Source organism: Trichoplusia ni, chromosome 6, assembly GCF_003590095.1.
Source record: "Trichoplusia ni isolate ovarian cell line Hi5 chromosome 6, tn1, whole genome shotgun sequence".
In the NCBI taxonomy this organism is placed as follows: Eukaryota; Metazoa; Arthropoda; class Insecta; order Lepidoptera; family Noctuidae; genus Trichoplusia; species Trichoplusia ni.
The window spans coordinates 9,764,936-9,790,852 of NC_039483.1; the positions used below are offsets into that span (position 1 = coordinate 9,764,936).

A 25,917-nucleotide genomic window follows, 5' to 3' on the forward strand; every position below is an offset into this window, starting at 1 on the left:
AAACTTATTTATATACAATCTTAAGTTACTACGGCGAAACGTAAACGAGTAGCATCAAGCGTCTAGCACCATTTCGATATAAAAGTATACTTCAATTAACATAAAATTATCAACCAAGAAAAATATAAAAAATGATAAAAACAATAATATAACAAACAGCTCCAAGAACCACGCAAGACATTTTTTTCTCCAAGTTATCCAAAATAAGACTAATGTAACTCACTGGTAAATTTTGAATAAAAGAGGGGACTAGCTGAGAAAGTATTGCATTTTAGGATAATAGACATTTATACCAAGAAAAACTACGTATACATAAAATCTAATCGAATAATATACATGAAAAATACATCTATACACTGAGATTACAGCGTTACACGTATAAAAAATAAAATCACATATCATCACGTCGGTCGCGCGTCCGGCACACGGCAACCACCGCACCCACTCGGCCCACTACCAGGGAATTACTCAACACTCCAAATGGATACCACTAAATATAACGTAACGAGGGTAACTTTTTAAGATAATCGAGTTTTATTACGTCAATATAAGTTCGTCGCCTAAGGACGGGTGAATCTGAGAAAATTGTCACAATTTGAGCCTCAAAAATCTACATTGTACTTTAAGACCTGTATAGGTGAATTTCCGAGCTACGATCGGTTAATGGAAGAAACATATTCATTTATTTAAATTGCAAAAATCTATTTATAACACGCTAACACCAAGATAGATAAAATTGTGTACTCTTTAAATTACTACGTCACGTAACAGTGACTGTACTGTAATGTACTTCAGAAAAAAAAACAAACGATCAAGATCGTTATTGCACAAAATAAACTTGTTTTACGTTTCTTCACTCGACACAATGACGTTAATGTCAAAGTACTAGGGCGACAGATCTCTTAAGAGTTCGTCTTGTTCGCGAACGGTATATCGGGTTCCATGCGCAGGCTCTGCTGCGTGGGGTCGTAGTGCCCGGCGAGGTAGTACACGTCGTTATTGTCATACACAGTGCTGTACTTGACCGGGTCGTCGCCCATGCGCTCCTTGTACTGCGCGAGAGGTAACACTTCGCATTTGTGAGATATCGTTTGAACGTCATTCTCGTCCGTGTGTGGAGATTCAAAAAGGCCTCCCTGAAAATGAAAACACATTTAATTTAGTAAAATAATATTATCTAGAGTTTCTTACTGTTCTCCTTATTAGATTGCTTAAGGATCAGTATAACGATTAAGTTTCGATTTCATCGAATCTTGTGCATAAATAGACGTGAAATAACAGTAAAATTAGGTAAGATGTTACATGTATGTACATACCGGGTATTGCAGTTGTCCGGCACAGCCGACAGTCTCCTCGGGGTGGTAGAACCACTTGACGCGCACAGCCATGGCCCCGCGCGCCTCCCACAGCGCCACGATGCGCCCGATGTAGGGCCGGTCTGCGCGGCCCGTTGACAGGAACACCGCCGCTTCACCCACCTGCAATGCAACACCATTTAAATCCTCATATCCTTGGAAACAGATTCTAGTAGACTCTCCTTGTAACAAATGACAATTTGAAATAGTTCAAATTTAAGAAATCTCCAACAAAGGATACACTTTACAAGATTGAAGAAAAGATTCATATATTTTCAAGAAGTGAATAAATTCACACCAAAGTGATGATTCTTCAAAATTCTATTGTAATTTGTCACCTGCCATAAGAGGCAGCAGGGTTTTTAAGTACTAGGAAAGCATAAATACCTGTAAGGTTTCCTCGCCGCGTTGTATGGCACGGTAGAAGAGTTTCTTGAGCCTGGGCCTGGCGGTGCGGCGGTAGGCGGCCCCGTGCCAGCGCCACAGCGCGCCGCCGGGCAGGAAGGCGGCCATCTTGCTGACGCCGGCGCCGGCGCCACCGTCTGATGATGTTGCCGACACCGTACGACGCTTCGCCTTCTGTAAGTCAAAAACCAAAAAAAAAACGAATTAGTTCAAACAAAACACGAAGTAGTCATTCTTTGACAAATTGATAACATTTAGCATAAAACGCAAAAGATCTAAAACGTCTTTACTTGTAGTTTATTGAATTCACCACAGAATTCATATTCCTCTTCGTATTATAAATTTCTTGGCTACTAAATAAACTACGAGTATATGAGGAACGTAATGAAGTACTCGTGTGTAACCTTACTAAACTGAACATTCATTCTTATTGATTCTAAAATCATTATTAAAATCTATGTAAAGAAAAAAATAATGAAAAAATATCCATATTTTTGTTCATTCTCACCTAATCGAAATCCAGCACCCAGTTTTAAAAATAACAATAAATACCTTTTTAGCATCACTTGTAGATGTCGAAGCTATTTCATCGTCTAAACCAATTCCACTATCTTTTAAGTTATCTTTAGTCTCTTCGTCCTTTTTCACAGTGATTTTACCCAAATTGCTGAAATCTAAAACGGCGTTTTTGACGAGGTTTTTCTTGGACAAAACAGCTTTCTTTATCACAGTCTTCATTTTGTCGTCTGGGGACTTTTCCACAGCGATCAATGTGGAGAGTCTGTCATTAGAGTCCACCGAGTCTTCGTTGGATTTATTTGAATCAATGTAGTCTGAGGAAGACTTGACTCTTTGTTGATCGTCGCCAGATGAACTAGAATGCTCCTTGCAACTTGAGTGATGTCTTTTCCTGTGTTTCCTGTGGTGTTTCTTGTGGTGCCGCCGGTGCTTGCAGTGCTCCTCACAGCACTTGTGTTTCTTTTTCTTTTTCTTAACGTATTCGACGGAGTTGGGGTCATCCTCGCTGGAATGCCGTTTCAATTTGTCTTTTCGATGCTTCTTCATTTTCTTTCTGTCTTTGTGCCTATCTTCCTCGTCTTTAGGTTTCTCCTCAACCACCTGTTCTGAAGTCGATGGTTTAGGTTCACTGGAAGTAGTAGGCGTAGGCGGCACAGTAACTTTCTTTTCGTCGGTGCTGACACCGCTAACACTGGTGTTTCTTCTTCTTTTACCGAGAGTGAACAGTGGGTTTTCATATTCTGCAATAGGAAAATAATTAAGAATAAAATAGAGGTAGTGTTTTATGAAAAACAAAAATATTGATATTTTTATTACTAACCTACAACAGGATAATTCGGTTCCAAGAACCTGATATCCTCGATGGCTATCCTGCCAGAATCTCCGTCATCAAATTCGACGGCAACGAACTTGTCGTCATGAGGGTCCGGAGACGAGACGGCCACAGTGCCAGGGTATAGACATCTGTATTGCTGTGACCAATAGGCACACACTCTAGACCCTGACGGCAGTTCGCTTACTGAAGTAGGGCTTACTTCTAATATCTAGAAATAAAGAGTCATGGATAAATATTATTGTAAAGAATAAAAAATATGATTTGTTTTAATGTTAAGATACTCACAGCATCCCTCAAAGTTTCTTCTCTCGACAGTATGTGAGGCTTATTTCCTCTTTCCCCATCAAGGGTAATGGCATATACATCTGGTGCGGTAACAGCGCTCAATTTTCCTGCATAAAACAATCCACCCATGGCAGTAAGTACTCTTGGCGAATTGTCGAGTTTGTCCTCTGTTAAGGTACACTTAGATATCTGGATGGGCGCATTAGGAACCGATGTCGATGCCCTTAGCTCGTCACCATTCCTCTCTTTAGATTTGTGACTCTTTCGCCTCTTCTTCGCCCGCCGCCTTTCTTTCTCACTGTCACTAGACGCACTCGCGCGCCGTAAAGCAAACTCAAGTTCGGGTATGTCATCTCTTGAATGTTTTCTGACTAAGCGATCCACCTTCTCCCTATTTTTCTGCCTCACTTCGTTAAGACTCTCCATAGAAGAACTAGCTGACCGATTAAGTCCCCATTCACCTTCTTCCTGATCAGAGCAGGCCTTCATAATTGGTTCAGCTTTTAACTTCGGTCGCACTTTGCTTGTTCTGTTAACCTCTTCTCTAGAAGGTTCTCCTCTTGTGCACAATATACCGCCTTTGAGCTTTCCTTTTGCCAACAGATAGCCCACAAGACTGCTCTTTGATTTCGGCTTCTTGGCAACTATTGTTTCAGTAGAGTCTGGACTTGATACCTTTCGCGGTCTTCCCACTTTGCGTTTTTTGGATGAACCTCTATCGGAATCTGGTGACAAAGCTGGCGTAGAAGGTGTTGTAGATGCTGATAACGTTTGTAAAGGGGGATTCAATGCTTCCAACTGAGCTTTCCTCTCATCAAACTGTCTTTCCAAGGCCAAAAGTCTCTCGCGCATATCCTTTTCTATTGCACTGGCTAGGGCGTGAGCTGTACGAACGTTGGACGTATGAGTACAAGACACTGAGTTGCATGAGCACGCAGTCACACGTCTTAAGCTTGTCTCCAACTCACCTCCGCTATTCCTCGCTTCATCTCTTTCTCGATCTCGCTTGTGCCGCCGCATTTTTTCCAGTTTATGTCTTAATCGTTCTTCTCTGTCACGGCTACGTATTTTTCTTCTTTCGCCGCTCGAATCGGCGTCTCTATGCCTATGTCTGTCTTTTTTATTTGAAGAAGAATCCGCTGAGCGACTCCTATCGGTGGGGCTTAATAGAGGTTCAGTTTTAATAAAGGGACGGGTTGTAATAGGTATGTTTGACGGAGGGTTGTCTACTACTTCTTCCATAAATCTCTGTTCCGCTAAAGCACATAACAGTCCTAGACCATCGAGCGAAGGCTTTGCCTGTTCACTGGTAGATGGATCCGCTGATGGGAATTCAAACCTTCTGTGAGGCTCCACCTCGGTTCTGGGAGGGGATTTTGGAGACGTTTTAATTAAAATGTTTAACTTAGTCGGTGTTCTTGTATCGATAGTCAAGGGTGCGGGATCTAACGTTGGCATACTAGTTCCAGGAGTAGTGCGTTCAAACTGTTCAATGCTGTTTGACAGCAATTCTAAACCACTAACATCAACAGGAGGCCTTGAAGGTAGTGTAGGCTGTGGAATGGGAGTTGTCCTCGCTGTGTCTATTACAAGATCGTTAGACGCGTTGCTATTTGAGTTGTCTAATGTCTCATCCCTCTCTATCGCATCTATAGCTTTCTCAACAGCGCCGACGACAGACGTCGCAAGACCTTCCGAAGATGACTCTTCAGCACTATCCATAGTCGGAGGATGTAATAATTGAGGTTGATTTTGCATCATATTTTCATCAGGATAGTGAGCTACCCCGACGCAGGCTACATCCCTCTCGTCTTCATCAGCATTATTAGGCGACTCATCATCCTCGTCGATGTGATCGGTTTGGTTTGAAGCATCTCTGTGCGCTGGCAGCTCCGGGGCGTCTGGCGGCGGTGTCGGGGGAGCAGCTGGAGATGTAGCCTGACTCCGGCACGCCTGCTCAGCGTAATCAGGCTGGTAATACAAATGGGTGGTGATCATCGGCTGTTGAACAGGTTCCGGAGCATATGAAGGTTGTGGTTTCTCTTGCGGCGGCTCAGGTTCAATTTTAATTAAATGTGGCGTGATCAACGGTTGCATTATTGGTTTCCGTTTATCTGCTGTATGCGCTGGATGCGGCTGGGGCTGAGGCGCAGGAGCGAGTGTTACTAGGCGCGTAGAATGTGTGTGAGTATGTTGTAACGTGGCTGTCGAAGCCAAGAGGTCGCCGGGTAAGAGCTGGAGGTGGTGTGAAGGATGCGGCGCGGGGGGCAGGAGGAGTGGCGCAGATTGGTAAGGCATCCCGCCCCACACTACTGCATGCGACAGGTCTGGCGGTGTGGGTAACAACAGCAGGGCGCCCGAGGTGGGATCCCGCACCAGTTGGAAGCCGCCAGACATGCCACTGCCCACCGAACCCACTCCACCAACTCCGACGCCGCCGACCATCATGCTCTCCATTGACATTTGAGCTGAAAGAAGAAACAAATAATAAATCAGATAGTTGTTTCATTGAACTGTGCCAGGTTATATAAATCAGAGATCACAGATTTTGTATCTGTGAGCTACAAAATAACTTTGTAAATTGTCTCTACCACCCACAGTTTTGAGCGATACCGACTTACGTGCAGAATTACTAATGTTTAAAAATGAATCTTGCGCTTGTATTTGATTTACAAACAAGTAGCATTACGATCATGTAATTACGCACTAAAAGAGACGATTTAGGAAATGTCATAAAATTGTTACAATTTGCATACAAAAGAGTACCAAGGTAACATAAGGACGTAGTGGGTATATGTCACCGCGCCAATGCTGTGAGCCTGGTGTAAGATTAATAAATAAATGGAGCAGTGAACATAACTTCATTACATTCTTATTTATTTTGAAAAATTGATCAGTCTTCTTCTATTTATCTAATTATAAAGACATCGAAGGTATATATTGAGGTGTTAGTTTTAGCCCTAGGACTGAAAAATATACACAGCCTTTCAATTAAAACTGAAGGCGATCCGCGTATCAACAACTAAACCAGAAATCACTCCAAGCGCTAGTTACTCTGTGGCACAGCTCATCACTCAGTCACAATACACGAAGGCATCCGAGCCCGCACTTAGTATTCCGCGACCGCGCTTCCGGACACGAACAGGAATGTTAATGCTTTCGGTGGGAAATTACTCTTTATACTTTATTTGGTGTCGGTTTATGTTTAAAAGATAAGATCTTTCGTGTGATTTCACTGATATACTAGGGCATAGTATTAGGGGATTCTTCCGAACAGTATCTGCGACAATCTGCTTTCCTAGTACCTTGAATATAGAGGATTTAAGAAATAAGTTTTCACTTTTGAAATTAATAATCCTAATATATAAATCTCGAGTCCTTAATATATATATCAATCTCAATGGACTCCTAAACCACTTAACCGATTATAATAAAATTCGCACTCCATGTGCAGTTCGATCCAACTTGAGAGATAGGATAGTTTAAATCTCAAGTTATAGTCGCAATTTCTTCTAACCACGCGGACGAAGTCGCGGGCAACAGCTAGTGCAATTATAAAAGTGCCCATTACGGATATTCTAAGACATTTAATTAATCATCGGTTAAAATGGTAAAAAAGCCGTATCTTCGCTTGATCTGACACCATACGTAATACACTTTTTATATGCACTTAATATTCTACTTGAATGATTACCATATCGTTTAACACACATAATTCAGTTTTATATGCCTTTTATTATAATTACACCTTAGACCTTTATCTATCGCGTAATTAACGCACAATGGACATCATTTCCATAAAAAAAGAAGTACCTACTGGTCAAGTACAAGTTGAAGTCGCGACACTTAGGGTTCCATAAAAACAGGGTGAGGAAAATAAAATTAAAAAAAACCCACTATATTTGTGTAATGTCTAGCTATAGTTATTCATGAGGTAGGTAGGTACAGAATGGTGACTGATGGACGATATTACCTTTTGGGCAAGAAAATCTAAAAACCCAGTTATAAAGTAACCCGTTGAATTAAAACTATTTAAACATTAATCGACTGTTCGTTATAAGTTGCCCCTCGCAATACAAACCATTAGGTATCAGATTCAAAACATAAAACCGAAATAAAACCAAACTAAAACTCCCATTGATTGCTTTAAATTCATTCCCAAATACCGCGTACAGCTTCGAAACACTTTTAATGACTTGCATTTCACTGTTCCAATTAATCCATTATTCTTTTCACATCCCTAACGGGAGGGAAAGAGAGGGAACGTTAGAAAACAACGTGAAATGAAAAGAGATAGCACGGGGCTATTAGCATCGCTTTAATTTTAAACGTTTCTGAAAAGCGGTCGGTTTTTAAATAGTTTCATTTAGTTTAAATTGAGTGATGTGTTGAATGTGAAATGGTGGTTTTTATGATGTGAAGGCTTTTCGAGGCGCTTCGGTTTTGTGTGGACAGCTGGTTACGGTAATGGACGTTTTAGTATAACTTCAAAATATTCATCGACAAAGTGGCGTCGGGTTTTGTTTTTTGCACTGAAAAGCGATGAGTTTAGATAACTGCAGTAGACGGTTTAACTATTTTCTTTGATAAATAGATAGTCCGTAAGTTTGTAAAATACCAAATTATTGTCTAAAAGGCAACTTAACTAGGTTAGAATTAACTTGAGGTCCAACTTAGCTTACTGAGTAAACTTTAGTAAGTACTAGGATGTCATCACGATTAAAGGGTGACTTTAATATTTATTATCATATAGGTAAGTACTGTTCTACCTATTAAAATATAAAATACATAATATACATGTGTTTAAAACAAAAAATAGGAGATAATAATAAACATCAATAACTATTATTAAAATAGGTATATTTTATTAATCCTATAATAAGCTAGCTAGAATAGTCAGCCTAGACTGATCTATTACCTACTATAGAATTAATTCGACTACACTTTAGCACGCGATTCAAGTTTTTTACTTCTAATAAAACTTTATTTCTCGTAGATTAGTAAATTAGAAAGACCTGTTTGGAGTTCCATGGTCAAAGGGTAAATACGGAACCCTATTAAGAGGCACCGCTGTCTGACCGTCACCAAGCTTTCAAGGTATTGCAAGAACTGTGATAGTGACACTTGACATTTTCACAGATTATGTAGGGATTTCTGTTGCCTTTCTAACAACAAATACTACAAACGAGGTTAAGTAACGGTAAGTACGGCCATAAATATGATAGGTCGGTCCCCACCGATGTAAATTGGTTTTCGTCTAGCCTATACACACAGAACCCTCTATGTCGCAAGTTCGACTAGCATATGTTAGCATGTTTATTTCTTTTCTATTGAGAAACCTGTAACTTAAAGGTAGGTAGGCAGAGGTAGGTACTTTAGGTACCTGCTAAGAAGAAGGCGAAACAACTCTCGCAGATCTAACAATAGTTTAAGAATCTATCCGTCATTCGTCAGTCGGAATACCAGGCTGTCAGCTTCAAAAGGCGGTGTGTGCTAATAGCTAGTCTAGCTAGGTTTCGTGACGGCCTGAGGGGGTTCTATGCATGCACAGATGGTTTGGTGTGTTATTAGCTGTTACTCTCGTAAACCATTTATTTGGATCTCAGATGGAATTTTAGCATTGCTTGCTAGATGTAGGTAATATGGCTGGGAATTCGAAAAAGTCCAAGTTATTGTAGGTTCTAAACATCTCACCTGGCTAGTTGATAACAATTTAAAGTAACACCATTAGTCCCTTAGTTTCAATGATTTAAAAGACTGAGTGAACTAAGAAAATAAATCCAATCAAAAATTAAAATCAGCCCGAATCGAAATACCTATTTAGCATTGAAAAGTCTGCAATGGTCGCCGTAGCTGAAGGAGAAAAAAATAATGTGAAAGTAATTAAAAAAGCAATGCATTTCGCTTCTAGACTGCAAACATCGTTGACTTTCGTAAATTTACAAAGCAGCTAGCCAACTCCAGAAATTCATGATAACTTTGATTTCTTTAATTCAAGGTTAATTATAGACTGTGTATTAATTAGTCCTGCATTAAATCTCTTAATTATTTACTTTGCCCAACATCTTCCTAAATGCCTATTAAAATACAATTTCGTTATCAGATGTGTATCAAAGCCCAACAATTACCGAGCCATCAATCATTGCAACAAACGTTCTTTTTTTCAACGGTCGCGTGAGGTGTCAAACGCTCGGCGTGCGTTCAAGACGCAAAAATCGCCATTACCACACAACTTGTTATTACAAGAAAAACATAAACGCAAAAAACTCATTCACAACACTAAAAAGATTGAGGCGGCGATCACAAAGCCCTGCCTTTATAAACACACCGGCTTCTTATTGGCGGAGACGCTGAGGGGCGGAGCTTAGGAGGCGGAGCGTGAAATGTTAGGGCTGTACGTAAGTCGACTCAAGTTTATCGATAAATGACTTTTTATGTTTTTTTATGGCGTTATAATTTATGGCGTGGAAGTGACAGAGTTCCGTTTGTAGGGACCGATTTAGCGGATGGATGCGGGTGAGCGATGGATCCGGTCGAGTTTTAAGTATGTGTTATGACGTCATTTCTTTAAAACTGACAACACTCGTCACGGTGCTTTGGTAGATCACTCAATACTTTCAATTGATTTTATTATCCAGTAAATGAATGCAATTAAACTGACAGGTTAATTCTCGCTCTTTATTTAGGTACAGTAGCTATTAAATAAACAATTACATTGTTTGCTGAGTTACGATTTTTTTCATGTTTCAATTCCATTGCATTAATGACACTTAAAGGCACATTGTACTGCACTGTAAAACTATTTTCAATTTAATAAAGTGATCAATTTGTTTGGTAATACAATTACAATAAGTAATACACCTGAACGTTAACATTAATTTTAAACAATCTTTTACGTTTTTCCCACACGCTAATTACAAACGGACCACATTCATTTCTGTCTGAATTCCTGGTAATTAGGCAGAGCGAATGTTCAAAAGTTATCTTGAGACTATTTTAAAAGTTCATTCCAATACCATACATAAGCAATTAATAAAGAAACTGTTGAAATTGATTAATTACTTATGAATCTTTTGACAGTTAAAGGGTCGTACAGAAATTATCCATGGATTTATAGGTATACTGGAAAACCCTACTTTCCTGGTATATTTTTTGTTATTTGGCTATAAAAGTTTATAGGTACGTCACTTAAGAAATAAAGAATAGCAAAACATTCAAAAATCTCTATTTTAAGAAGATCGCACAACAAACTAAGAGAAAAATCAAACCGAAATCGTAGTATGAGAACTACCTAAGTACCTAGATTAAAACCCACAACATGTTTTGCTTCTGGCGGGTTAAACTTAATTTTGATCTTAATTAGCTTTCTTAACCGATTCTATCGGCAGTAGACTTAAAAAAAATTGATTCATCATCGTCCTCATCAGCCCATGTTCGTCCAGTGCAGGACATAGGCCTCCCCAATCGCACGCAATCGAGATCTATTTTCCGCTGCTCGCAGCAATGCAATTTACATGGCTACAAATATTCAATAAGCCGTAATAAATTCAAGTATTACAATAATTACTTTGTTTATTCCTTCGCGAGCATTAATCATTGTACCTATACTTACATATTAATATTAATTAACGTATTCTAACTGTGAGTTATGTTAGTTCTTGTCACGTCGAGGTTAACCGTTGTCTAGATAACAAAGGTTTAAATATATGGAGCTGGGATCATTCTTCTATTAGATATTGATTAAATGAATAAATTATAGTCCACAGCCCGATTATGTGTATCTAATTAATTCTTACACAGGGTACTTATATTGTTGTTTCTGGTGAAGCGTCTGAATGTTCAAATGATCATGAAATCACAAGAAATGATATAATAGACTAGCCATGGATTTGCCATGATTGATGAATTACCTCTACAAAAAACCAGCAAAGGTTTTTCTACCTAATAGGTACCTATGTACTAAGGTGGGTACTATGTGGTGCGAAACACAGTGTTGGCTCTAATTCAATTAGAATAATGAACAACGAATGCTAAGAGTTAGTAACTAAATAAGAAGCATAACTACTACTATCTAGACACACATCATCTACCTGGATTATTTATTAATAAATACTAGATTACTCTGTATTCAAATCAATAATATAATTAAAAATTAGAATATTCTAATTAAACAATGCAACAATGCATACGTTAGTCTTGTTTCCTGAATTAATTATTGAATAGAAGTTTGAGTTATTTACGAGTAACAACTTCTACAATGAAATGTGGCTTAAAAAAATGTTTCGTATAATTACTATCGGATGCATGTAATTGATTAATTACAACTACTAGTGTCCGAGTTAAAAACTATAGGAATTATGTTTAACTTTTATTGATTTACGTTAATTTCTGGTCAATTTTATCGATTCTATAATTTATCGATGTTTTTTACATATAGTTTACGAACATCACTTTACAATTATCAATTTAGTTAATCGATCATTTTACAAAATAAGCATTTAAACAGTGTCAGTAGATACAAATTCTTTATTTTTCAAACATCATCGACGTGTTATCTCAATGGCTAAAGTTTGTTTAATAACGTGACGATTTCTTTTTAATTTCATATTAAGCAACTGAAATCAATATCTTTGAGGACCTATCCATCAAATTAACTACTCTTTGCTTAGCAGTTTTAAGAAAAATCCCTTTAAAAAGTCAATTCTTAGCAAATTACATAGGTATTCAACAACAGATCACTTAGAACAAGAACACCTGTATTAAAAAATTAAAATCGTTGCCAAAAATGGTACAAAACTCCACCTCTCTACCATAATCAGCTCAGCGCCGTGATCCGGCTCATTCATTCACATCCGTGCGTTGCCTAATCCGAATCCGTTCACTAATTAACTTTTGTCGCCGACCGTACCTCGCTGGCCATTCAAACCGCACAACGTACAGTCGCGCGCGAAACCTAACGCCGTATTAATCGCAAAGGGATTCCATTAATTCATACCTAATGAGATAAAAAACGTTTGCGCGATGAAAGGGACGTAATAAAGGAGATCGGGTTACCGCACGTTTATGTTGCGTGGTTCCGCATAAATTAAAGGACATTAAAGATTTATAAAATTAAGGTTATAACCGTATCTAGAGAGAATCGACGAAATTTATTAAAGGTGTTTTAACTGTCGTTTAGTGTGTCTATTAATACAGGATATGGTAATGGTATTTTTTTTTTTTTTTTATAATAACTATCGTGAGACTGATTCATTATTAATTCGGTAATTTTTTCGTTGATTTTTTAGTGGAAGTTAACTGAAGATCACCTTAAAGACGGTTCCGTTCCTATGCCTCTGTAGGGCAAAGACATTTCTTAGATTTCTCTACTCTGTCCGATCTATTGCTGCAAATCATTTATTTCCTTCGTTTTTTTTTTAATTAGTAATAAAATCGATTTGCAAAAATACTAGGTAACGTGGTAAAACAGAAAATCTACTTTCATATAATCAAACATACCATACATACATAAAAAGGCGGAGTTTTTCTCGAAAGCAAAATCAATTCGAACAAAAAATCTTGAAAAATGGGCCAAGTGGGAATCGGGAACGCGACCAAAGATAAACAAATCGCTTGAAAGACAAATAAATTAGTGGATAGATTTTTAATTTTGAAAACATTAATATTTTTAGTGTTTAGTAGGTAATCATTCGCACATAATTTCCAATATCAATTAACCTATAATTTCAATGTGCGCTTTCAAGCTATACGTTACATATTCAGTAGGAAATAAATAAGTAGTTTATTGAATGAACTAAAAAAGGAAAATCGAAAATAAACATACAAAAAGGCGCCAAAGTAGCCACGAGCAAACGTTGTGTTTATACCCGGCCACGTAAAGAAGACCCTTCTCTTTCGAACGGTACACTAGCAAACGTAGGACTACCTCACACAGCCGGATAAACCGAACCCGCCGACTATTGACCGGACAAGTACGGTTGCAATGCAGCTACCAAAGCAACATGAGTAAAGAGGTGGTTATCTAAACGGGCGGGATTCTCGCGCAGAATAAGGCGCCTTTTTACTCAGTCCGATATTCTATCTTTTTTCAATGTATCGCAAAAGAAAGAGATAGCAATATGACTAGAGCGTAGTGTGTCATCCGTGTTAAATTTTCATTTCTGGCCGAGGTTCGGGCATCGCTGAAACGGCGGTCTCGCAATGCAGTTGGCGCGTAGCTACCAGGGCCGCAGATATCAGTAGGAGGTGACTCACCGGGGTAGGGCCAGAGAGGCGCGGGGGGAGCGGCGGTGGGCGGCGCCGGCCACGCCAGGGGGGCGGGCCGCTCGTCGCAGAGCACGTTCGCCACGCCGACCGTCATGGCCGCCTGCGCCGCGTCTGCACAACAACACAGTGACGTGGCGGCTGCAACGCGCGACACGCGTAAACAAACACCATGGGTTAACTAAATAAATACAATCGTTATTTTATCCAAATGAGGACAACTACATGAGATTCGTTAGATAATCGGGTAAAACAAAAAATAAATACAGCTATTGCTTTGCATTTGCGGGGAATTGGCTTATGGTGGAGTAACAAAAGTTGCCGCGCCTCCTCGTAATAATTGGTAAAAGCCAGTAATTTCATACATGACCTATCATCATCGGTTGCTGTCTCTGTTAAGCCAAGTAGCATTAAATGCAGACACATATACCTAATCCCTTTAATGTAGGTACACGCGTACATACATGTAAAAACACTTAACTGATGATATCTATTGAATAGAAATGGTACCTATATTCGGTTACCGATGACAGAACTAGAGATTACGAAAAAATAAAAATAAATCTTTTAGACTGTCCTCCAGATCCAGAACCATCCAAAAATCTTTAACCTAGGACTATAAAAAGAAGTTGCTAGAAAATAAATAAGAATCAGCCTAAAATGGCGAGGTTTTGCCTGTGTATCCTCCAAAACCTATAGTTACTTAATAACATTAGCGTAGGTATTTGTATATTTTAGCTGGACGTAACCATTGTAAACTCATTCTTAGGAAACGCTCTGTGTTCCATCCCGTTTCCACAAATACAAGACTCCTGATATACGAATCCAAAGTACTCACTACGTACAAGTTCTGAAGACTCTTAATGACCAGCCACGAGCACTCGACTCCCAGAGGCTAGGTACCTATCAGAGTAGTGCCACCTTATCGACACATGACTGATAAAATCATTCCGATATCGACTGCACATGTTATTCAACTAATTTATCTAATTCAATCAACATTACTGCTATCCTGGTCTTATCCATATAAAGATGTGGTTTTAATGATAGGATTTTTAAATAAATAACTTGAAGTCTTTGGAAGTTCTTTCGATAAACGTTAGACAGTCAGACTACTAAGATGTTTATCGAAAGCCTGTTGAAGTTTGGTTTTCACTCGAATAGGTACTTATCGCAATTTAACTGCAACACATTCTTGCTTACATACCTACTTTTTTTTAAGTAAAAGGAGTTGAAACTTTGATTTAGGCTTCGGTATTAGACTGCACCTGCATTTCGTCAGCACGTTTAAAAAGTGAACATTTCAAACCGAAATACGGAAACTTGTAAAAGAGTTAAATGGAAGCAGATTTTAAAGTTATAAGAAGGTACATCTGTATTAAATCTATAATAAGACACGAGCTTAATAAATGTTAGTATTTTCAGTAGAGAAATCATTTCCATTATAAAAGAAAGGAAGATGTTTTCCAAAATTTTGCTGTTGCCTTCCATCGTTCATCAAGTCACTTATAAAATGAACTCATGTATTTATTTAGACGCTCCAATCATACTCCTAACGATAAGATTATAGTCAATTGTTTCGGTGATTATTCTAATTAATCCTGAATTCTTACTTTTTCCTAGCCCATTTCTAGTATCTCTGCTGGACAGAATCAATCTTGCAATAATCCCGTTTCATTCACTTACTTACCAGGGCACCCATTCCGCTATTTACAATTGCCGATGAATGAATAGAAATTGGATTAAATTTGACTCCATTCGTAATTTCCCAAGAATTTTGCCAACACAATGATTGGAAATATAGTACGGGGCGTAACACTCACTGTCAATAGTGTCAATATTAACACGTATTAAATAAGAGCACGACTGATTTATTTCAGATTTGATTTGGTGAGTTTATTGTTGTTTTACATTTATTTAGAGTCGCGTTATATTTTTTTACTGTTTTTTTTTTCTCATAAAGATAGATTATTTACCTTTTTTAAATATCCACCTACCTATCAAGAGTAAAATAACATTTCTATGGTGTATAATAAAGAATATTAAATTATTTTAATCTTAGTCTTTCAGTTTCGTAGCCCCGCGTTTCAATCAGATATTATATTTCATGCAAAAAAAAAACATTTGGACCCCGTTCTTTTGCGTGATTCAGAAATAAAAAAAACATCCAAACTTTCTATTCACAATTTAACGAAAATGAGTAGTTTTCTACGGGGAAATGTACCACTCCATAGAAATACCTGCCGCCTACCCACCGGACGTAATCCGTGCCCATACAATATCTACAGCATATGACCGGAGCGCCCAGCTGATCATAAACCGGTCTGGACCGGTTCCCGACTAATTTATATTGTAATTCATTTGGACTCGTTATTAAAACCCAATGGCCCTTTGTGGCATTGTACTAACGAGTCTTGGCAGCGTGGCTGTTGTCGCTGTAGATTATTTTGAGAGATTTTCACATGTGCATCCTACGTATTTATGTTTCCTTGGTACATGGCACTGACGATCAAATGAATGTTGGGATGCTGTGAGCGTTTGGACGACGCAGCAAGAAACAAAAAGGAATAATAATGTAGGTACAATCAATATGCTTGCGTTCTATTTTTGTATGTATTCTACTTTTAAGTAATTTATGTTCAAAATTTTCCTTAAACGTATCCTCGAAATAAATATAAAATTGATTTTACACACAAACTTAGCCACGAAACTTTACAACAATGACATGAATTTGAAGTGGCTGCGGGGCGAGGAGCTAAAACGAAATTATGAAAGGAAGCACGTGCTTGTATCCCTGTCTTGCTCTTACATGTAGCGCCTTCTTTGTCTTAAACTTGACGTACCACGGAGTAGTACAAATAAAGTAAAATGAGGCGAGTATTTTTTTTAATGAATACTTTACAATTTATTGCACTTGCATAAAATTATTACTTTTCGGATTATTATTTTTAAGTTTAATTCATATTGTTTCATTAAAGTTCGTTAGAAGACTAATAATTAATCCAAAATCTAACAATTAACCTACTACAGCCTCTCTTCTTATTTTTATTTATCGTTAATTTCTTTTGACTGTGTGTGTTCTATGCGTACGTTTTATCTATGCTTGAATCACACTGTGTACATCCTATCAGTTGACCTTCACCGTAATGTCTCTTTCTAACGCCAGCATTCCGACCATAGTGACGTCTCTTTTACTCCTACGGCCGTATTCGACGCGGCGCTACGTATTAACTACTCGAGCTTGCTGTGCGCCTAGTATCACGCGCGCTGAAGAAAAGGGTTTATCCGACGCCGAATGACCCGGATGCATCTAGGATTTTCCGACCAACAAATCTATTTAGTTTTTCGTGACAAAAACTTTATTTTCCAAGAAAATTATGTAAATATTACAAAATTTATTATTATTTTACATTTTATTTGTGTACAATTTTAGAAATACAATAAATTTTAAACTGCCCCAAAATTCGATATGATTTTTTATAATGAAAAAGCGCAGTGTTGTCTCAACAGGGGTTCGCTACTTTTCATTGCTAGGAAATCTAGGCCACAGTTAAATAGCGTCCCTATTCTAGAATTAAAATAGCTGCACGTCGCGCGCGTTGCGTGGTCAGCGTAGTGAAGCGTAGCGTAAATAGAATGACGCGATGTCGCACGGCCGCGCTAGTAGCGATTGGGAACCGATATCGATACAGAAACAAAATAATATATCATATTTTGTTGTGAAGAGACAATATCTATTTTAATATTAAGTAGGAAACTAATTAAATTATACGTATATTAAATGAGTATTAATGAATAACGTGTTGCAGAAAAACAATGAGGCAAATAATGATAATGCTTGATAAGAGATTGTTTAGAAGCTAAGATGTAGTTTCAACAAAGAAGTAAACTGTATAACTTAAATACTACTCCCACCATCATCTCACTTAGTGATAAAATTGATTCGGAGGGAGGCCGGGGACACGGTATCTTGAATTCACTAACATGATCGACGCACTGACTTACACAAAAAAGTACCAAGGCTCCATGAGAGGCGATAAGGTTACTGTAAATCAAACGCATAATACAAACTCATTTTGTGAGCTTGTACAAGCGATTTCCAACTTTAATCCTAGGCGCGAAGAATGCGAATTCACGAAAAAATGTTTGGTCTCAGTCGTGCGAAAAAAACGTCTTTAGAAAATTTTTATCGACTTCTATCTATAGCTTTTTCAAGTGTGATAAAATATACTTTTTTTTCCTTTCGATTAAAATTGTGGTACTGTTTATTAATGGTAGAATTTTAAGAAAATTATAAAAGTTACTAAAATACTTAGCTTCCCTTGAAAAATAGGAGTGGATATGAAGACAGTTTACATTATTTTGTTGTAGTATGATGAACTCCTTTCCCCTTTCATATAATAGCAGTAATGTTGTAAGCACATAATAATAACCAATCATTTTATAATTATTGTTTAACTTTACACTTACGAACGCATCTTGTTTTTCTTTTTGTTACAATTATAATACAAATAAATGTTAGTATTCGCATTTTAATAGCAAAGTCAACATTTTTTTGCCTAAACATGGTTAGGGCGAGATATGGGACCCTCTTTGCGACACCCCTATAACCGAATTAAGCTTTAGAAATATATAGTTTATGGCCTTGCAATAAGGTTCAAATTATGACCGACACGTTAAAGTGGGGTTCGATTAGTTTGAAAATTTGAGCCATACATTTGCGGAATTGAAATATTTATGGAAGTGCAAATTTCTAATAAATATTATAATAGTACAAATGCGACCGAAGCGGCCGAAGCTTTTACAAATATTTATAGCTTTGTTTCTTAAAGGTATATTTGTAAAGGTAAAAGAGCGGTAAATAAATTCATCGTTTCGTATGGGTCATAACAAATTACAAACCACCGTGCACCGGTTTGCAAACGCAGTTGTAGCGACTAATACAGCTCCCACGTTTATGATTTCCTATTAATATAAATAAATACTTATAAATAAATAATATGTAGCTTTATAATTATAATCTGCTAAGATTTAAATGATTGCTTAATAAAATAAATAACAGTATTAATGCAGGTAATACTTAGTTTTCCTTGACAATAAATTGTGGCAATCACCCATTGAGCGGACATATTTGATTGCTTGCTCGTTAGAAAATCACCTTTTATGGTTTATGCACCAAGAGCATGCATTTAATAGCTGTTCCCTACATGAGTCTATGAGATTGATGGTACTTAAAGTGAGGAGTTAATAATTTTCCATGTAAGTATTTACGATTACAAGCCGTATTCATCGGAATCTATTGAATGATAGTTTTTTTTTTATTTGTATGTAGAAACGTGTTTATTAGGGCTGAAGGCAGAAATAATGTAAAACAGATCTGCAAAAACCATGGTAATGTTTGTTGAAATGCGCAAATCAAAACGTTTCTCGTTCGTAGCAGAAAGCAACATTCGATTGGGATAACATAATTAGTGAGGAGTTATTAACTAAGTAATTACGTTCAACTATGATAGATGCGGCAGCATTGAGAGTTAAATTAATGTTAACCGGCGGGCGTCTGACTGTTTATTATATCAGACACAATTCGTAACAGTAATTTATTCAGACACCGTGAATTATTTCTATATTGACCCATATAATGGGTTATCACAGTCCATGTTTTCACGCATGATCGTTGTTGAAATGTAGAACGCAAATGTTATTGTCAATATGTTGTTTAAGACTAAGTAATTAAAATCTGTAAACTTTAAGAAAGTGGACAATATTAAATATTTTTTTACCAGAATCTACCAAAAAAACAATCAAATCTAAATTAAAATTACTATTCTAATGGATTTTTTCTTAAGGAGCTCAATTTTCATTATCACAAGTATTTCGTTTATCTTTAACGTCATATCAAGATCTGTCACGATCGTAAAATATCATTTTGATCTCTTCGTACCACCCACCGCCGCCTTCACTCGTCTTGGCTTGACTGACGTAGACTCGGATAGAAACGTCACGGAATGTACTAGGGGCGCAGTAGCGGCAAGGCGGTATGCGCGAAGCGCTCGTCAGTCGCCGGCTAGGGTCGAGCGAGGGTCGCTGTGCGGGGGAGATTTCTTGTAGGTTGCGTCGAGTCGAGGGTTGTCAACAAAAATAAAACGACGCAATAAAGTTAAATGTATTTTAGTGATTGTAAGGAAAAAAATAGCAGGAAGAGAGCAAACTGTACGATTTTTTGCGCATTTGCCTTATACATCTTGTCTCTTCGGTTTATAACTTTTTTAAAATCGGTACTATGCTTTTCCGTGCTTAATTTTCGAACATTTCCGAGTTATTTCATAAAACCAAGCTTGAACCATTTTTTTTTAACTTGACTAATCGAATTGTTTTCTTTTTACAAGCTCGATTCACATATAATTTTATATTTCAAGTTAAATTACATAATATGACGATGTTGCTGTAAAGGAAGCGCTGGCTAATTTGAACTTATAGGTATTTCTAGGTAAATGTCTAAGTAAATATCAATTGTGCTATGAAAGTCCAACTAGGTTCTAAAACCAAAGTTATCGAAGTGCAGGGTAAAGTTTTTGTTTTGTTATTTTCATCGAAAACTCTAATGAGCCGTGTTAAACCTTCTACTGTTCAGATACAGAGATTGCCACGTTTGTCAACTGTGGAGCAAACAAGGATTGATTTGAACGTATCATAACTATTCGAAAGCATTATTCCTAGTGACGTTTAGTTCTCTCCCATAAAATATTAGAACACAAATATCAGTGAAACCACTGCAATTACTGTACTCGCCAAGTGTTCGTAAAAAGTGCGTTTGTAATAAATTGGCGGGCGTTGCCAGCCCTGGATTGGCGGGAAGCGCGCCAAATGTTTGTGACGGGCGGTCGGCACTCGGGCCCGGAGGCCGATTTGCCACGACGTGATTAGAAATATTCCATTCGTTGGCAAAGACTAGAAAAAAGATAGAACGTAAGCAAATATAACTTGGAAGCATAAAGTAACATGAAAATCCCTCATTGGAAGCTACCAAGAAGGCTAAGAATTACTGAAAGTTCCAAGGAAAAATTAAAAAAAAAATCATGAATAAACGAAAAGCATTTCCGCGTTCTGCATTACGGAATTTTGATCATATTGACTTAATTTCTCCTCTCTATTTTTATGTGTCCCTAGTCTATTGAATCGTATGAAGCATCGTCTATATTTCTCTTGGTCTTTGTTGGCTGCACACTGCCCCCGGCTATGAGGGCGAATCGCAAAGATTCCCCGGGACGCAATGATAACGTTTGAAGCGAGACAGAGCCGTATTTAAAATGTTAATTCGAAATAATTAAACCTTATTTAAAGCGTTAAAATCGTCCATACATCACTTTGTAGTAAGTAGGGATAAGTATTTTTTTACACACTATGTTATCTTTTACTCACAGTCATTTAATTCCCTTTCCCTCTGAATCTAAGTAAGTGTGTATTATTTCTTTATTTACAAGCACTTTTATTACCAAACGATTCTAAAAAAAGTCAAGTTTCGCAAACAATGAGAACGTTCCTACAGCGTGTTCACAAAAATAAAAAATACATTTTTTTATGTGTGAAATTTCATCGTTCTGCAATACTTAAATATTAAACTCAAATGTGATTAGCATGTAATTGGTCGGTAGTGCGTTTCGTACATAATTCCGAAAGTGATAATATCGGCATGTTTTCGCGATGCTATCTCTGACGACTGATGCAAGCTCGAATTCGTAGTAAGTTGTTTCATAAAAATACTGTTTTATAATTACACAGTATGTTTTATTTAATATACTAGTTATTTATGAAGAAAACGACTGAAGAAGTTAGTAGCAAGAGTTTTATAGATATTTTTCTTTAACATAATCATTTACGATATGAATTTTAAACGGCAAGTTTAAAATTTATTCTATCATAATGTACTTGTAGGAAAGTATTACAGATTTTATGAGTTTTTTATATGAGTTTATAATAACATACAATTATGCCACGGACACATTCGTCGAGAACGTTTAACAAAGTATAACATAAAATTTTACGATGACAAAACCTATCTTTAATGCCGATAATAATTAAGTACTTTAAAGTCTAACATAAAAATTCTAGAAGTTAGTAATTTAACGCTAGCTATTGGAAAAGGGCTTTTATGAGTGCATGTTGCTTGAATGTTTGTGAAAACTCCGCGAAACAACGATTAGATTCCTTCTACAAGACTCGACTTATATAAAAAAGTAAATTGGTTTTAGAAGCAGAATATTACTTAATTATTCGTTTTATTAAGTTGTAATTTAAAACAAAACAATTATTCGTCTATTAAGGCAGTTGTGTTTGAAAATGATAGTCAGTTTACGTCGTATAATTTAAGCATGCAAGTTGACGGCAGGTGTATGAATGTCTATATTATTCACCGCAGCCCTGGTATCAATTTGGTCATGCAACTGCATTTGTTCATTTAATGTGATACATTTTATGACCTTATCGCAGTCATAAAATATGAATTATCATTTATTTTGTTTTCATGTATCGAAAAAAAGTAATATCTAAAAATTCAGAATATATATACAACTTAAAAACGTTACTCGCAAATATTACAGAATCAGCTAAAGATTTCTTCGATTTACAAATATTTCGAGGCAGCATTCACAAAAGGTATATTAGACAAAAATCACAAAAATAAAATTAAAAGCATGGAAAATATGATTCTAATATCTAAGCTTCGAAACCTTAACAATATTACTTCCAACAAGATATCCTTAATTCCACTTTGTATTACTCAGCAATACAATAAATCTCAATAACACGACTATAAAACTGTAATGATAAAGTAATTGAATAGGTAAGCTTATAGATTTTAAATAATTTTCAACGCGCGCCGTGGACTGCGGGCAAAACATAATTAATATTTATATTCCGTGCACGACTATCGATACCATCTATGGCAACTTTACAATTATGCCGCTAAAATGTAATATGCAGAAATATATTGTTATTTAGATCTGAACGCAACTACATACTAATTATACTAAAAAACAATTTGGTTTCGATCTATAATTTTAAGGTTCTTTCGTGGGAAGAACGGAAAAATTCACACTACGCTGATTTTCTATGAGAATCTTAGAGATAATTTTTAATTGATAAACATTTATCATAGAATAATCGTGACCAGTCGCGATATAGTATACCGTTGCAATCGTTACAAACAAGCCCGTAATATCTAATTACCATATAATTGTCGGATACAGACGCGCTTTTATGCAATAAATCTCCTTTGCAAAGGCCGATACATACGTATACTATATTGATAATATTAAACATAATTCAAATGTCAAGCTAAACTTGTGGGGAATGGAGGAAAACCGCACTTATATAGTTAGTTTATAGCGTTCGACATGATCGAGCAGAGTGTATGCAAACGTTTTTATTAAGAACAGGGAAATATAATTATGAATTCATTACATACGACTTCATGAAATTCATTTGCGTTTCATATAATGTGTAGAACCTGTTTTGTACATAATGTAATGGTCTTAAAGTCGTTAAGGAACATCCGATTCGTGTAGTTCTTTTTTTAAAGTAAAGTGCAAAAAGTTTAAGTATACATAGACGCCAATCACAAAATCGTGTATAACACCAGTGTAAAGTTTGGCACGCGATGCAAACGGTAGCAATACAGAAGCTAATCTGGAATACCTAATAACGATTGAAATTCACAAATACGTTACAATTTTCACATTGGATCGATTATGTCTGGCCGGGATGACGGTGCCTAAAGGCGCTACTTATACAAACGATTGGCCGCGATTAATGCAAATTTTATACTGGTTTCTGACGCTATTACGCTAATAAGGATTTACTAAAATTGTTAGCTTTCGATACTATGTTGCATTTAAAAATTTATTGTTATTTTTTTTTTAAATTGTTACATACAGATTTTGTATTTATTAAATATAAGGAAGAATATTTTTGATTAAACAATTTAAGAAAACCATAACAAACGTTAATGTTACTTACTGTACCTTCCTGGCTAAAGCTCTCGAGGTTTCATTGCAAATATTGCGCCTTATTATTTATGCTTGCACATAAATAATGTACATTAGGTAGAACGATTGTTATTATTTATTCATTGAATGTTGCTATAATTCAAAGCAGTATCAAAAACTATGCTCGCGTGATCGAAGCGATTCGGTGCGATGCCGCGATAACACCGCGATTTCATTTTAAACGTGCTATCAATTAAACTAGACATTTGACTTATGAGCCCTTCCGTTCGATATTGGTTTTATTGGATTTAGAAAAATAATATTAAATCTTGTTAGAAAACCTAAGTATTATAATGGAATATGGAAACTTTAAACTGCTAAAGTAGAGCAACGTGTAGTCTTATTAGTTTACAAACAAAATTAAACTTTATCGCAACACAATAAAGATTAATATTAAAATGACCAGTGATTTTTGTTTGACCTTCAAATCTTAATTATTTACTTTTTTTTCATTACCAAGCGCATCATAGTAAATACATAGTGATACCAGGCTAACAGAGACAGCAAAGAGATTGTTGCGAGCGTCGATGGCGCTGTATCGGAGCTATCGGTATCGTCTACCAATGACAGAGAATATAAAAACTGTTTCTAAATAACACACACACAAGGATAAGGTGTAATTCATAGTTGTGTGTTCACGTGATAAGAAGGAAATAGCTATCTGTGTCCGCAAACTTTTTATCTACATGTCTACTACATACAAAATGACTTACCGATATCGTGCATGCGCTGTTGGTTGTCTTTTTGGGAGAGCGCTGCGAGGAGTCCCGCATCGCCTACTCGTTGTCGGGCGACCGCGATGCCGACAGGAATAGAACCTATAATAAAAATAATGTTTTAATTTTTAAGTTATTCCATTTTATCTTAGGCTTCTTAATAATACTAAAAATTATCCAGATAAAAAAAATGAAGGGGAATTTATAAGGGGGCTCTAGGTATTTAATTAAGAGTCTATTCACAGCATAAAACATGAAAAAGAGGGAAGAGAAGGCTGACCGCGTCAAATTCTCATCACTGTCTCGCATAAATACGGTGCGAATGTACTAGGCAAGCATAACACCGTAGCAGCTTACCGTTGTTCAGCGACGCCGGTATAGCCGGAGGCGGGTGGTCTGGCTTGTTACCAGGCGACGCTTGTTCAAGCTTGACGGCAACCAGTTCTGAAACTTGGACGTGCTGTGGTTCCCGCTTCACCTGGACTTGCACATTTTGTCCCGCAACTCCAAGCCAGGTTACAGGATTTGTTCGACTGCAACCACTGTCAGCGTGCATGATCTATTGAAAAATATTGCATGAATATTTGGTTTCCAGTGGTTTATAAACTAATTTTATAATGATTGCAATAACATGATAAATATAATAAACAGTTTCTTACAAAATATAGAGCAGTATATCCATAAATAGGTAACATTATAATTATCTAGTGTTGTTAGACAATTTTAAAAAAGTGTTCGTTATTTGACATTTCATTTTTATGATATTTTTTTCACATGCCTTACTAGGTATCTACGCTTCACTAATCTATGGCTTATTTTTTTTATTAGTCTTAAAACGCATTGTTCCTTGTCAAAGCAAAATAGAATCTTTAAAAATACAAGCTATAACCGGCTGAACGACTAACGAAACTAAACAGTTCCACTGTTTGCGCATTAGCGAACAAAGAATCTATTTCTGTCGAGGCCCAAGGGATCTAAGACCTTAATTACTGAGTGTCACTCGGCAGCCAGCAACTCTCGCGCAACACATGTGTTCATATTTAAGTCGCATATTTGTCGTTGCTGTTAGCTCATATTTTATGCTACGTATCTTATTACATTTGGCAATAACAACTGCTAGGTTTCGTTCAAACTGTATACAGTGTAGCACATTAGCAGCTAACATTTAGAGAGATGGTAAAAACGAATCATAAACTTTGCGAAGAAGAAATACCTAATATCGGACTTGATTCCAAACTAAAGTTCTGATAACAGAAGACTTAAGTTTTTCATTTTTACTTTAAAAGTCACGTCATCGTTACATAGGATTGTTTCTCACTGAACCGTCTCTGTAGTTTCGAGCTAATTATAGCCAGAAAATATTTTGGCCTTTAGATTATTACATTAATTGAATAGGTACCTGTAGAGTTCTTTAGTACAAAACGGTGTGTTCAGTCATTCTTTAAAATATTTTCCACAGAACAATGCGATAAAGTGAAGCAAATGGTCATATTGTG

The 25,917-nt window shown here is 36.8% G+C and overlaps 1 protein-coding gene across 2 annotated transcripts; it reads right to left on the reverse strand.

The window, feature by feature from the left end:
- Positions 1-277: 277 nt before the first annotated feature.
- Positions 278-25,091, reverse strand: LOC113494837. 2 transcript variants are annotated; one of them, XM_026873334.1, is made up of 10 exons: positions 25,081-25,091; positions 24,779-24,980; positions 24,419-24,523; positions 13,654-13,776; positions 3,400-5,867; positions 3,100-3,322; positions 2,313-3,019; positions 1,743-1,934; positions 1,317-1,478; positions 278-1,136 (listed from the first exon to the last, which is right to left on the reverse strand). In XM_026873334.1, the coding sequence occupies exons 2-10, from the start codon at positions 24,975-24,977 to the stop codon at positions 903-905; spliced, it is 4,413 nt and encodes a 1,470-aa protein (XP_026729135.1). In that variant the 5' UTR covers positions 24,978-24,980; positions 25,081-25,091; the 3' UTR covers positions 278-902. The 2 variants fall into 2 exon arrangements, with proteins under 2 accessions (XP_026729135.1, XP_026729134.1); XM_026873333.1 differs by having other exon boundaries at positions 13,654-13,803.
- Positions 25,092-25,917: the final 826 nt, after the last annotated feature.

What these genes read in the sequence shown, in the direction of transcription:
- LOC113494837 (XM_026873333.1), bottom strand. Translation starts at nt 24,977, where the DNA reads ATGCACGCTGACAGTGGTTGCAGTCGAACAAATCCTGTAACCTGGCTT. An exon ending in GCCTCTCTGGCCCTACCCCG is followed by an intron (nt 5,868 to 13,653) that starts GTGAGTCACCTC and finishes TTCTTCTTTCAG; the next exon opens with CTCAAATGTCAATGGAGAGC. An exon ending in CTACAAGTGATGCTAAAAAG is followed by an intron (nt 1,935 to 2,312) that starts GTATTTATTGTT and finishes TTTGACTTACAG; the next exon opens with AAGGCGAAGCGTCGTACGGT.